General features: G+C 40.9%; 1 protein-coding gene across 2 annotated transcripts in view; it reads left to right on the top strand.

The window, feature by feature from the left end:
* The window catches only part of LOC127612741 (protein kinase C alpha type-like), a 152053-nt gene that overhangs the window by 125336 nt on the left and 13439 nt on the right, over positions 1-13278 (top strand). For both annotated transcript variants that reach the window (XM_052083522.1, XM_052083521.1), the window contains 2 exons: positions 8954-9034; positions 10272-10379. In XM_052083522.1, coding sequence (XP_051939482.1) covers positions 8954-9034; positions 10272-10379 — 189 coding nt within the window. The remainder of the gene's footprint in view (positions 1-8953; positions 9035-10271; positions 10380-13278) is intronic.

Here is a 13278-nt window from a genome sequence, read left to right as displayed (position 1 = left end):
AGCATGTGCTTTCTAATGATGTAAGCACTCCAGTCATGCAGACACCCAGTATGTCTGCTGTGAACGCAGTGTGGGGTGTCTGCTCGTCCTGAGCAAACTGCTGATGCTAAAATGCTACTTTGGTCCACGCACAACCATTATCATCAAATAAGCCCAAGACGCATCACTCGTTTTTGACCTTAAGTGGCGAACCTACAGTATAGCGCCCTGGGTACATGAGTGGAAATTTGTGTTCTTTGTGTACTGCGCATGCGCTTGCCGAGAGGAATCTTGGTCTTTTGAGTACAGGAAGTATTTGTATATGTGCGGAGGCCATTTGCTCGCCGAGAAGTGAAGCCTCCTGCACGTGAGTTTAAATTGATTTCTCCGCAGTCGTTTTCACATTATTTTCTGTCGCTACGGAGAAAATGACAGTGTGTATATAGACACATAATGTGTGGAGAAAAGTCCATGTGTCTGGTGCACAACTCGCCAGAAATACACAAGCAGAGGTAAATAAAGATAGCAAAACCCAGACGCAGCACACAGCCATGCTTTTGGGCCGAGGAGGAAACTGACTTCTTTATTCCTGTGGTGACTGACATGGATGTAATGTGTTTTGTGAGACAACCAAACAAGACCAGAAACAAACAAAGAAAGGTGTGTCATTGAGAGCAGAGAGCAAGACAGTGCTTAGTGTTGCAGGATCTCGCCTGCCCGCATGAGGAACTGCTCCAGCAGGACCGGGGAGGGGCCATGACATCTCTTAACTGCGGGGGGCTAATAGCTGTATGCCTTTGGAGTCTAACAAAACTTTATCATTCCTGAATGTCTGAAAACTCAATATTTTCAATTGTGTGTATGTAAAAATGGCTTTTCATCAAAGGAGCTTTAATACCCATAAAATCAAAAAGGTCGGACCGATTCCTTGCTTGTATCCTTCCTTGAGTGACATAGCCACGCTGAAATGGCAAAAAAAAGCAGGCCAAGCCCATAAAAATGGCCTTCAGTAAGATGTGCAGAATGTAGTCCTCAAAAACTGTACATTAAATCACTGCTGAGTTTTTCAAGGGTGTGAATTGTAATGTTGGCATTTTTACATACGGATCTATTATATAAGTGTGAGTGTTCAGCCCAATCAATTGTCCCTTAAAAAGACATTCCGCTCTTAATCCATCCGTCAGTTCACCCTTTGCCGCTATCACGGCTTCAATTCTTCAGGGAAGGCTATTGACAAGGTTGAACAGTGTGTTTATGGGAATTTTTGACCATTCTTCCAGAAGTGCCTATGTGAGGTCACAAATTGATGTTGTACACGAAGGCGTGGCTCTCAGTCTCCGCTATTATTCATCCCAAAGATGTTATTTTTGTGCCTATAGCGGGAACCAAGAGTCTTTTGCTGTTCAATGGCTGACCAGTTGATTTCGGAGCTTACCTACTTTGATTTCTCTAATATAGAAGCCATAGGAGCATGGTGCAATTTGTTCAAAGACTGCACATAAGTTTATCCAACTTTGAGGCCATTATCAGTTAGTTACCTCCTGTCCACTGGGGAGTTGCGTTATAGATTTTCCTCCCTGTCAGCCTCGAGATGTTGTCTACACGGAGCCAGGGACAACATGCTGTGACCGCTCACAGTCAGACTGACACTAATGCTCCATCCACTGAAGGCACAGCAGGGATGGGAGCGGCTGCTGCCTCCACCATGCTGTGAGTGAGTGGACACGTGCAATACCACACATAGGCCATAGCTTCATACTCACATTGTTGGAAGTGTTACATACTTCCCAACGTGTTAATCATTTTTAGAGACGAATGACCTCAAGTGTGTCACAACATATTTTCACTCGACTTGACGTAGTCGGACTTTGTGGTCACATGCAACCACCCCTTTTAGTTTCTATAGGAGGCGCCAAAGTTTATTTCAAAGGAATTCGCTTTTTAACAGGGCTTCCCAAACTAAATTCACATCCATCTATTTATTGTGGAGAGTTACACCACTAATCCTCTTTGATGTTGTGGGTGAGCTGGAATATTTCCGAGTTGACTTTGGTTGAGAAAAGGGGTGCACCCTAAACTGGGGGTCGACCAGTTGCAGGACACGTGTGTATGCCCCAATGTGGAGTGAAAACTGCAGCATAAGAATATTGTATATCTCATCACTTTCCCCCTGTTGAGGTTGCAGCGACAAAAGCGCTTTGGTCAGCCTGCCCTGGGGGCAGCTGTAGCTAAAGAGCGTAGTTTACCACCACCGGGGCGTGAAAGAGTGAACGCATGAATGATGTGCTGTCTGTTAATTGTCTTTCAGTGTCCAGAAAAGTGTGATATAAAATTATTTTATTATTATTACGGTGTAATTATCATTATTATTGATTGTGGCCTGACCCATATGGACTTATTTTGTACAATCTGTCACATCCACATCTACACCAATGGCCAAGCGTTTTTAATTACTCACCTCTCACTGCACTAGGTCAATGGTGACTGCACAAAGAAGTAGCCACGTAGTTGTGGATGAGTCAGATCGTAATGTGCTCCTCTTAAGACAGACTTACTCCAGCTAATCAGTGGAATTTTACTTCTGATTGGTAAACTGCGGATTAAAAAAACTTGGATTCTCGAATCAGGATGCTAATGTAATGTTTAATGTAGTTTGAATCAACATAAATATCTAATGTAACCGATTTTTCCCCATAGTCACCCCAGTGTGATTATATACATTGTTTACTGAGAGAAGCTGGGGTACTTGGCTACAACACAAACATTACTCATCACTTTTGTAAATATTGGCTGGCAACTGGATTCTAATCAGCCATTATCCTGATTTAAATTCTAACACTATTGTGCGTGCGTCTGTGTGTGTGTGCGCGTGTGTGTGTGTGTGTGTGTGTGTGTGTGTGTGCATGTGGATGTCTGTTGATGTTTCATTTCACCTCATTGACGTCATCGGATCATATTGAGCATAAACAGCTCTGCATCTCGAAACCCCCTCTTAGCTCTATCAAGTCAATACCGCTGCAGAATGACTGCTGTTCAATGGATTTATTCCATTCTGATCGATGCACCACTGCGCCCCTGCAGATTTTCAATTTTTTACATAACGCTGAAAATACAACCCAGGGCTCTGCGATATGGTTAAAATTTTACATCTTGATATTTTTGCCAGATATCTCAATAATAATATATATTCAGTATTCAGTGAAAACTAAGCATTTAAAAAAACAAAATATCAATTTAAAAGGATGTGGAATGTGTGGTGTTTTCTTTTTATTTTTTTTTAAATAACTTTCCGAACAAAACGTAACCTCAAAACCACACATGACGATGGTTGTCTATGTATTGATGCATTAAATGGCGATGTGATGTGTGGACCTCCAGTGATATGAACTATGCCAAGATCGTGTTTTGACAGTCAACGAAGATTCGCATTGTGACCGAAATAAGCGCCCTGCCTGCACGGACTGCTCACACATTTTTACAGCAATTTTTGGAGAGTGCACACATCTGCTTGTTTAAATGAAGAACTCATGAGAGAAACAAAACATACATTTTGAAGATGATTTTCTTAAGATGTGCTTTTCCTGTAGGTGCCGCAACATTGTCGACCTTGGTGGAGGTCCGCCCTCTTCCTTCTGCCATTCTAGTGTAAAAATCCATTTGTGTCCATGTGAGTGAAAGTTGTGACCTGAGAAATATTCTCACACTTGACTTTTTCGTGCCAGCTGGAGAGTTGCAGTATTTCCCTCGCTTGTCAGTGTACACGTGAGCACGCACGGAGTTATCGCTCTGTTTAGCCTGACCTATATAACTAGCCTGTTATTGGTAGCGCCTGTCTGGGAGGAATGATCGCACGAATGTACATTTACACCTCAGTGACTTTGATACAAAGAGAAAGAGATAGAGAGAAAGAGCAAATTCTGTCGGCAAAACAAGGAGACGTAAAAGCTATTAACTGCGAGTAAAAAAGCAGAAGAAGCACCAAGACAGTGAAGGCAGAACGAAAGGAGAAAGAGCAGTCTAATGATAACTCGTTGACATTTTGTAAAAGCATTTGAGACTCCTGAGTTGTCTGCTGCGGCTCATTTCCCTCTGTGGCTTTGTTGACCCAAGCACACAGCTTTGTCATGGGGATAGATTTCCAAAAAAAAAAAAGAACTGTGTGCTGTCAAGATGATGAAGTGTAAATTTAGCCTTTCCCTTTATTCTATTTTTAACATATTTGCTGGCCACTTCTCTACACCTGCGTAATCTAATTGGGTCCAACACTGCAGCACAATGGAAATGGCCAGCACGTGCAGTATGCCTCATAGTTTGGGGCTACTCCATATCCAAAAGTCTGACAGACACATTTTATACCTCTGATTAAGATGTACAGTATTAGAAATGGCTTGTTGCTTTTATGGTGCTAGCAACACTGAGAACATTTTGATAGGTTCATGCGTTGAATGTCATTATACTGTCAAAGAACCTTGAGATTCACTTTTAGAAAGTTGTTGAAGTACAGGGCACTTTAACTTTTTAAAAATGGATGTTTTTACAAATAAATCACTGTGAAGATTCACTGTACTTTTCCTTAAGAGTGATGTGCATGTAAAACCAGAGATGGGCTCGTCAGTAAGTTTTGACGCTCTGTCATTTGTCATTCGCCAGCTGGGCTACCTTTCCCTCATCCGCAATCCGCCATTATTTCCAACTGACCCAAACCGTAATCGACAGCCTGTCACTCGGTCATGATTATTTTAACCGCACTTCCCTCATCACTAAGCTTTAGTTGTCACTGCCCAATTTAATTTTTAATATTAAAATGATACATGGAGTACACTGTATATCAGTGTATCTCCAAAGTACGGGTCCTGCCCAAAGAGCTTTACAAAGCCTCATATTCCGTTATTTGCTAACTCAATCTTAAATAGAGCACTAGGCGGTTCCAGCGATTGCCACTGTTTTAGCTCCTAAAATCCTTGAAGTGTTTTACCTTAAAGTTCATCATGACTTAAGTTTAACCAGGATCTCGCTCCACATTGTGGCCCCGAGTAAAACCAATCCAAATCTGTTAAAATGAAATGCTCCACACTTGCGGGCATCAGCAACATCGTATCGTATCATTCTCTCTGGGGCAAATAGCTTTCATTTCTTTTGCTATGTGTGATGGTGAGAGAGAGAGAGAGAGAGAGAGAGAGAGAGAGGTTTCATACACTGTCGAGATGGGTTCCATCGACTGTACTACTGTGTGTATTTAAAGCTCCTGAGCTGACTAACTTACTATTCACATTCACGCACATCCACTTACGGGAACCCGCTTCCACGTTAATAGCTGGACGAACCCACTTACCACCACACGAGACATGCGCACACATTAAGGACCCCATTAAAAGGCCAGTATACACATTATAACACACCTTGCTGCATAGCGCCACCTAATGTCCAGGAACTGCAAATTGTTTCTAATTTTCAGTGTAGTTAATGCAATCCACTCAAATAATTCACCCCCGCGGGCAAACACACACGAAACAGGCGGTGCGTGTTTCTGTCACTCTTCAGCGAAATGGAAATTGGTTATTGACGAACTGAAACGGTCCGTCAGTAATGACCTGGTCAGTGACGATTACATTGATGGATGAAACCCACTACCTCCAGTTCTTAGTGTGTCAGATTGTCGAAGTTTCCCATCCTTCATCAACCTTCCTTCAGTACTGACTGAATGTCCACTTTGAGTTAAAAGCCTTCAGCCGCTCATTACATCATCAGTCAAGAAAACCAGCCACATCAAAACTGGAGACATGCCGTGGATTCTAGAGCAGAAGCATATGCTTGATGCATGCTACTTCTGCTCCACAGCACACAGCATCCTCAAAAGGAACCTTAACATCAGCAAGGCGTTCACCACAATGCAGTGAATGCAAAATCGTTTTCATAAGGAGCACGGCAATGGTCTGGGCTGCTTTGTCCGCTTGTGTGTGTGTCTGTGAGTGTTATAAAGAGAGTCGCCAGGAATAGCTAGCAGTCTGATCCAAAACTGTCATGTAGTGTTAGACCTAATGGGAGAGCAACGTCTATGGCAATGCACACACGCACTTGCACCCTAACATGTGCACAGAGACAAAAACAGGTACATTAATAACCCCAGACGGGATATCATTTTGATGTATAGAATATTCTCAAAAGAATTGTCGAGCACTAATTATACATGAACGTAAAAGCGGATTATGCAAAGAGACTTGCTGGTATACACACACACACATAAACACAGACGCACACACACACTAGTATGCTACAGTGAATCAGCAGAGCTGGCCAGAGGCTTTCATACAATCGGGCAAAGAAGAAAAAAAAATGAAATTGGATAAAAGCACTGAATGTCAGGCGTGGGTCACACATGTCTCTTCCCATTGCTGATTCTTCGTCTCACCACCTGGCTGACAGAACACTTACTTGACTTATTCATCACGCTCCTCCAACTCATTGAAAAACCCAAAACATTGAGGCATTCCACTAAGGTCACCAGGACTGATTTTGTTTTTGTTTTAAATGTCCACTGGTAACAATGGGAAGCTATTTCATGTTGGCCCTTTCAAGTTACCCTGAAATTCATCCTTACAGGCACTTTTGTTCTAACCTCTAAAAGGACAAATAAATATGCTTGGCTTATTAGCATGTTGAAATAAAAACATATTTCTTGACATTAATAACGTAAATGAGTCCACATTTATTTTAAATTATTTCCATATGGCACAAAATATTAACGAGTGTATTTTGGCACTTTGGTTCAGCTTCTGGGATGGGAAATCCAGCCTGCAGGTGCTCACGTTGCAGTTCAAGGTCACTTTTTTTTTTTAATCCGGGTCTCAAGGGCAGCCACCCTGAGCTCGGCCTTAAGTTGTCATGGTGAAGGAACCTGCTCCTCGCTATTGGCTCAGCATTCTGCGGGGTGGAATGAGTGCTCGCTGATTTGCATGAGACTGGAATGTGTGCTCATCAGATTAAAAATAAGGTTAAAAAGTGCTCAAATCAAACAATGCAAACCAGCATCCTTCATGTTTTTGGCAGGGCTGTAACTGTAAAATGCTTTTACCAGTGAGAGCGGTTTGATGTGTATTCGTTCTTCTATTCTAACAGTGACACAATCTCTTCAAGTACTAGTCTGGCGGGAAACAGGATTATAACAGCCGTGCTCAGGAATTTCATCATCAGGATTTCCCTCAGCTTGCAATCTTTGACCTGCTAGCTAATTAAAAACTTGGAAGACGTTTACCTCCTTTCTTCTTCCTTCTCATTGTTCACCGAAGAGAAAATCCAGGATGACGTGGAAGAAAGTTCTTTCGAGGCCAACCCAGCTCCTTGAATTAGCATACTGTGCATGTGTCGGTTCCAGAGTCTAAAGTTATACCTTTGAATACAGGGGATATACTAAAGCGCTACTGATATTTCCACCAAGCAGTACAGTCCCGTCTAGCTCATCAATGTTTCATTCACAAGGTAAACGTTCAACTCAGGAAGAGGGTAGATGATCTTTTTGGGCAAGCTTTCGAGCTGGAAGATCACGGTTCTCCTGCAGTCTTTGCTGACGTACAACGTACATAATGCAGTTTTCTTTTCCAATTTGATTGTTGCTGCTCCAAAGTAGGAATGACAGCAACTGGTGGGCTATTTTTAGGTCCGCCCTTAATAATAACTTAATTCATTTAATGCCTTTCAAGGGACTCAAGGATACAGTGGTGGTTGAAAACTGCTTCAGCATGAATCACTTATTTTGGAACCTAACTGTTGACAATGGGAGGAAAAAAAAAGAAAATATGCAAAAGTGAAAACTATTTTGGTACATTTATGGCTTGACAACCATTAATAGTTAGCACTCAATAGGTCATCACCTACCCTGAAACTTTTCAGGATTTGACATTGGTTACAGGACTGTTAAATAGAGTTACTTCTGAAAAACTTGGCCATTTCGTACCTGGATCGTGTTCGGGTATGATTCTACGGTCTAGATGTCAGCGATCTCATCAGTGGACTTTTCCCCTCAACTGACTTCAAAACACGAAGAGCAAGTATAATCTTTCCAACGACCTTTGAATATCAATGAATATCCTACAAGAGCAACCACTCCAGTCAACTGCTGCCTCATCTTTGCTTTCAGAAATTAAACTCTGCATCTTTTTTTTTTTTTGCACTTAATTACTTAGTTCATGCAAAAATAACCAACTCGGCCTTCCTGAGCAGAGCATAACAGTCGGGTTCGTCCTGAGTAGGTGTGATAGCACAGAGTCTCTTTTGCGCAACTTTTGCACTCCATTTGAGCATGATGAGTTACAAAAACCTCATTTTCATGGTCTGCAGAGCACAGACGTTTAGGGACGCTCTTGCACATTTGGTCAAGAGCTATGCAGGGTTATTTTCTTGTTGAAGAAACTTGCTGTCCAAGCTCAAGTGTCTTATGCAGATTTTAGTTTAGTTTCGGAGAGCCAGCAAGAGATATAATAAAACGCTGTGTGTGTGTTATTTTTCTACTCTTCTCTCGGAAACGGTGACATTCTTATATTGTGGTCAGTGTGCAAGCATGAACGTGCACGTGCTTGCCATTGTGTGAGGGGCGGAGGGGGTGGGGGTGGGGGAGCGTTGTTAACACATGGAAGTCATGCAACCCTCGGGACTGCAGAGCTAGAAGCGCATTTTTTTTTAACCTGTTTACAAGCGTGCGTACGTGTGTGTTTTGAGCAGTACACACAATTAAAGGACCGTAGTTGCATTAGCAAACGTATATTTAAACAGGCGTGTGAGTCATGCAAATATAATGAATGTATACATGTGTGTGTCTGCGCATTACCGGAAGAAATGTCCTTTAACTATAAAGGTCAGATATTACCCAGCATTCAGGTGTATTTGATTCATTCATTGTATTTTTTAATCGAATTACATCCAGTCTACCCGAGGAAAAAAAATGACATTGTTGTCATATTTCTCTTTTTTTACTCCACAGATTATTGCATATCAGCCATATGGACGCTCTGTCGACTGGTGGGCATATGGAGTGCTTCTATATGAAATGCTAGCTGGACAGGTCAGTCCCTCTTACACACACACACAAATAGAATAAAGCATTTCATATCCACGTGACTCAGTAAACCGCCAAAATATTAGTTTGTTTTCACAACAGATGACAAATGTAGGCCTGTTAGTTTTCTTATTTTGTAGGTCGACAAGTGTTGCTGCACCTTTTGTCACAAATAACAGAACTTTTGCTCAAGACAGAGAATCAGCCAAGCGATGCTTTGCATAGCACAAAACTTGAGGCACTAGACCATCTTGTATTTTCAACAAATGCTACCAAATCCATCATTTTTTAAATTCAATGAACATAACTTTTTACCTGAGATACCCCCATGCCTCTGAGTGCGTGAGGAACTGGGTAAAGAGGTCATGACGCAGACGGGCTATCTCAAGCAAGCCTAGTGGAGTGTAAATGACAAATAATTCATTTCCTGAACTGTCGAAAATTCCAGATTAGAGTTACTGATGATAACCACCCAACGAGAAAAGCACAATGCTTGGTCATCTGCTGCCTTTGCTCAGAAAGTTCTGCTTTGGGGAACTTCCTTGCAAAAAAATTCTCTATGATTGGAAGTCCTGTACTCTAGCTATTCAAAACTTCAATGAATAAAATATAATGACATCCAGCATGACAAAGGAGCACAGACTCTGTTTGCCTACGCCTTGATCAAATTCACTAAGATCGCGTTGTACCATCTGTGCCACAACTTAGACCTGTTTTCAAATGGTATGACGTCGGGGAATAGGCAATGGTTCACTGTACTCCATTTTGCCTTGAATTTGCTGTTGCAGTGGTTAGCACGTCTGCCAAACAGTTCAGGGTTCCCGTGTTCAAATCATGGCCCATATCCTCCTATACACGATTGAAAATGGATCAAAAGTTGACAAGTAGATCCGAAAATTGAAAAGTAGCTCACTCCATTTAACATCAGTTGTTTAAAGACGCAAATTAATTAATAATCGATTCCATACAAATTACCTTTTTCTTGACGGTACAACAATTGATAATTCAACTGTAATTTCCATTTGAACTGCAGTTTTAAAATTTGGTCATTTTATATTTGTATGTATTGTATAACCCTGATTAAAAATCCCCAATTGCTCCACTGTTGGATCCCTCTCACGCTGCGCGGCACCACTTAGCAAATGTTGTTTGTGGTCGCAGAACTGCAACTACGTATTCATCTCATGTTTGATAATGGATGAACCGCCAACCCTCAGCAACATCACGCTCCTTCTATTCGCAGCCTCCTTTTGATGGAGAGGACGAAGACGAATTGTTCCAGTCCATTATGGAGCACAATGTGTCCTACCCAAAGTCCTTGTCCAAAGAGGCTGTTTCCATCTGCAAAGGGGTGAGTGAAAGGTTCCATACATCACTGGCGTGTTTCACATATGCCACTTTCTTTGGTCAAGCAAGCGGTGGCTCTGCTGTATATAAAAAGTTAATGTGAGGCGATTCAAACCTCCCTTTGACATGCAGCATCAGTCACAATGCTCCAAACAGCACACTCCACTCTTTTCCCCCACCCCTCCACCCCTACACCAAAAAACAAAAACAAACAAAAAAAATAGTCTCAGGTGAAGCTCGCGCATACCAGCAATTTTAAGTGCAGTCGTGGCGCTCTTCATTGAAGCCAACGTAATTTAAATTCATGTACAAGGAAGTCTGCTTGTTCTACAATTCTCGCATTTTTGTTCTGAAAGAAATAGATGTTCTATTTATGTGTAAATAAGAATATATGTTCTTTAAATCTGGTTTGTCCCCCTCTCACACATTTTTGCCATACACACATGCATTATTAAAACACTGCAAGAACCCCCTTTTTTTGTCCATTAAACCTGTACTGTAAAACATACTAGCTCTGTACAGTTACCATCATCGTCATCATCATTTTCCCAAATAATAAATTATCAGTACCGTATTTTTCGGATTATACGTCGCTCCGGATTATAAATCGCACCGGCCAAAAAATGCATAATTGAGAAGGAAAAAACATATATAATCACACCGGAGTATAAATTGCATTTTGGGGGGAAATTTATTTGATAAAATCCAACACAAGAATATACATGCCGCCTTGAAAGGCAATTTAAAATAAAAATAAAATAGAAAACAACACACTGAATAAGTGTACGATCTGCTAACATTACATGACGCATAAACAACGAACTAAGAACGTGCCTGCTATGTTCAAGTAACATATTAAGAGTTAGTCAGATAAGTATAGCATAAAGAACATGCTAACAAGTTCACCAAACCATCAATGTCACTCCAAATCACTACATCCATTGGAATCTTCATCCTCTGTATCACTTTAAAGCAACTCCACCAACTCCGGAGGTAGAAGATGCAGCGCTTCCTCTTCTACGTCGCTTACGTCAGACTCATCGTTGTTTATACAGGTCTAGAGTGGCCGCTTGTGGTTTAATGTGAAAATAACATGTGAAATGATATATTAATGTGTTAATAATTTCACCCATAAATCGCTCCAGAGTATAAGTCGCGCCCCCAGCCAAGCTATGAAAAAAAACTGCGACTTATAGTCCGGAAAATACGGTAAATGAAATTAAAATAATGTGTTTTTGTCCACTTTGTGTAATTTCTTTCTTTGTATACTACCTCTCAATTAAGTTAATTCACCTTAAGTTACATTGATGGTTTTCACCGTGAAAAATATGGGAGCGCACCACAGGCACAACATGAAATTTGGTGGGATGGATTTGAAAGTGTTGGTGGCAGACAAACACATTGCTGTACTCAGTTACACAAATCTATCGCTCTGATCAGTTTGACGAGGCCAGCAACCGCATAAAAGCTATTTCGTTGTTTGATCTACTTGCTTAAAATACATGTGAATCGCTCGCAACCGTTCACAAGCATTCACCACTCAGTGAAAGACTGGCTTGAGGCTTTTTAAGAGACCGCAGCTCCATGTTATGCTTTGTACACACAATAATGGTAATAATGGTAGCTCCTTCAGCCAGAGACTGTTACACCCGCGCTGCAAGAAGGAGAGATACCGACGCTCGTTCCTACCGACTACTGTCAGGCTGATGAATAAAAAATAACAATCATAATAATAATAATAATTAAATGATGTGAAGGAAAATTGTAAATAGTAATGCGATTTATCCATTTTGTGTTCATATTGCATTTAATTGAAAGATGCTTGTTGTTGTTTTTTCTCTTTCTTCTTTCTTCTTTCTACATACATTCTTGCTGCTGGAGGCTGTAAATTTCCCCAGTGTGGGACAAATAAAGGATATCTTATCTTATCTTATCTTAATGACTAATTTTAACAGGATGCATGGAGCTGACATGTTCAGTATTGATATAATGGGATCATGAATGCATTATGCGCTACAAGATTTATTTAGACAATAGTGTGTGAATATGGGGCACTGGGTCTCTTGGGGGAACAGCAAGTCAGGCACATAATATGCTGGAACATAGTGTCTCGGTCAGTGTCAACAACACTGTGGGTTAATGCAAATTGTGACAGGACACAAGATAAATGTTGTTTTCAGTATACTTATTTAAATTGCAGCTATGCAAACAGAACTTCATCATAGCCGAGTGTCCTGGTCCAGTTAATTCCAAAGCTGACTCTTCTGTGATTTGTATTTAGCTTAGAGGTGGTAATGTGTTTAAAATATGAAACAAGTACTTGAACTCATTCACTCCCAAAGACGTTTTTAAACGTCTTTTCAGACTTGGTCTAGAAATGGCTGGTACTGAATGAGTTAAATGGAAAGAGTCTTTTAATAAATGAGTGATTTAAAACAGTTAAATTACTATTATCAATTAATAAATGGTTTTAGGTGGTATAGTTTACTTGGCACGTACCTCCCCAAGATGGCCACCACGTTTACACTTCATTAGCCGGCTGCTACTAAATCGTCCAGTATTGTATCGTATTCATGAATTGATGAACACGAAGAGGGAAAACAAGATCCGGATGTGATAGTTGGTGTGATTAAAAGCCGCAGCACAACTCCAATGGGAAAACAAAGAGCCGGCAGAGTTTTAAAAAAATAATGGTTATGTCACTTATTTTCGAGCCCTTCTGTGTTGTTGCACTAGAGTGACCTAGAAAGGCAGTGGAATCACATTAAGGAACACATTAGTGAAAAAATTACTCTGGAGAGAGTTAGAACAAAACAAAATCAAAACATTTATAGTAGAACTGTGATGTAATACCCCATGTGATAGACTTGTTTTGACACCATATCCACTTTGTTGTTTTGTAC

Source organism: Hippocampus zosterae, chromosome 13 (genome assembly GCF_025434085.1).
Source record: "Hippocampus zosterae strain Florida chromosome 13, ASM2543408v3, whole genome shotgun sequence".
In the NCBI taxonomy this organism is placed as follows: domain Eukaryota; kingdom Metazoa; phylum Chordata; class Actinopteri; order Syngnathiformes; family Syngnathidae; genus Hippocampus; species Hippocampus zosterae.
This window is presented reverse-complemented; position numbering and strand designations above follow the sequence as displayed.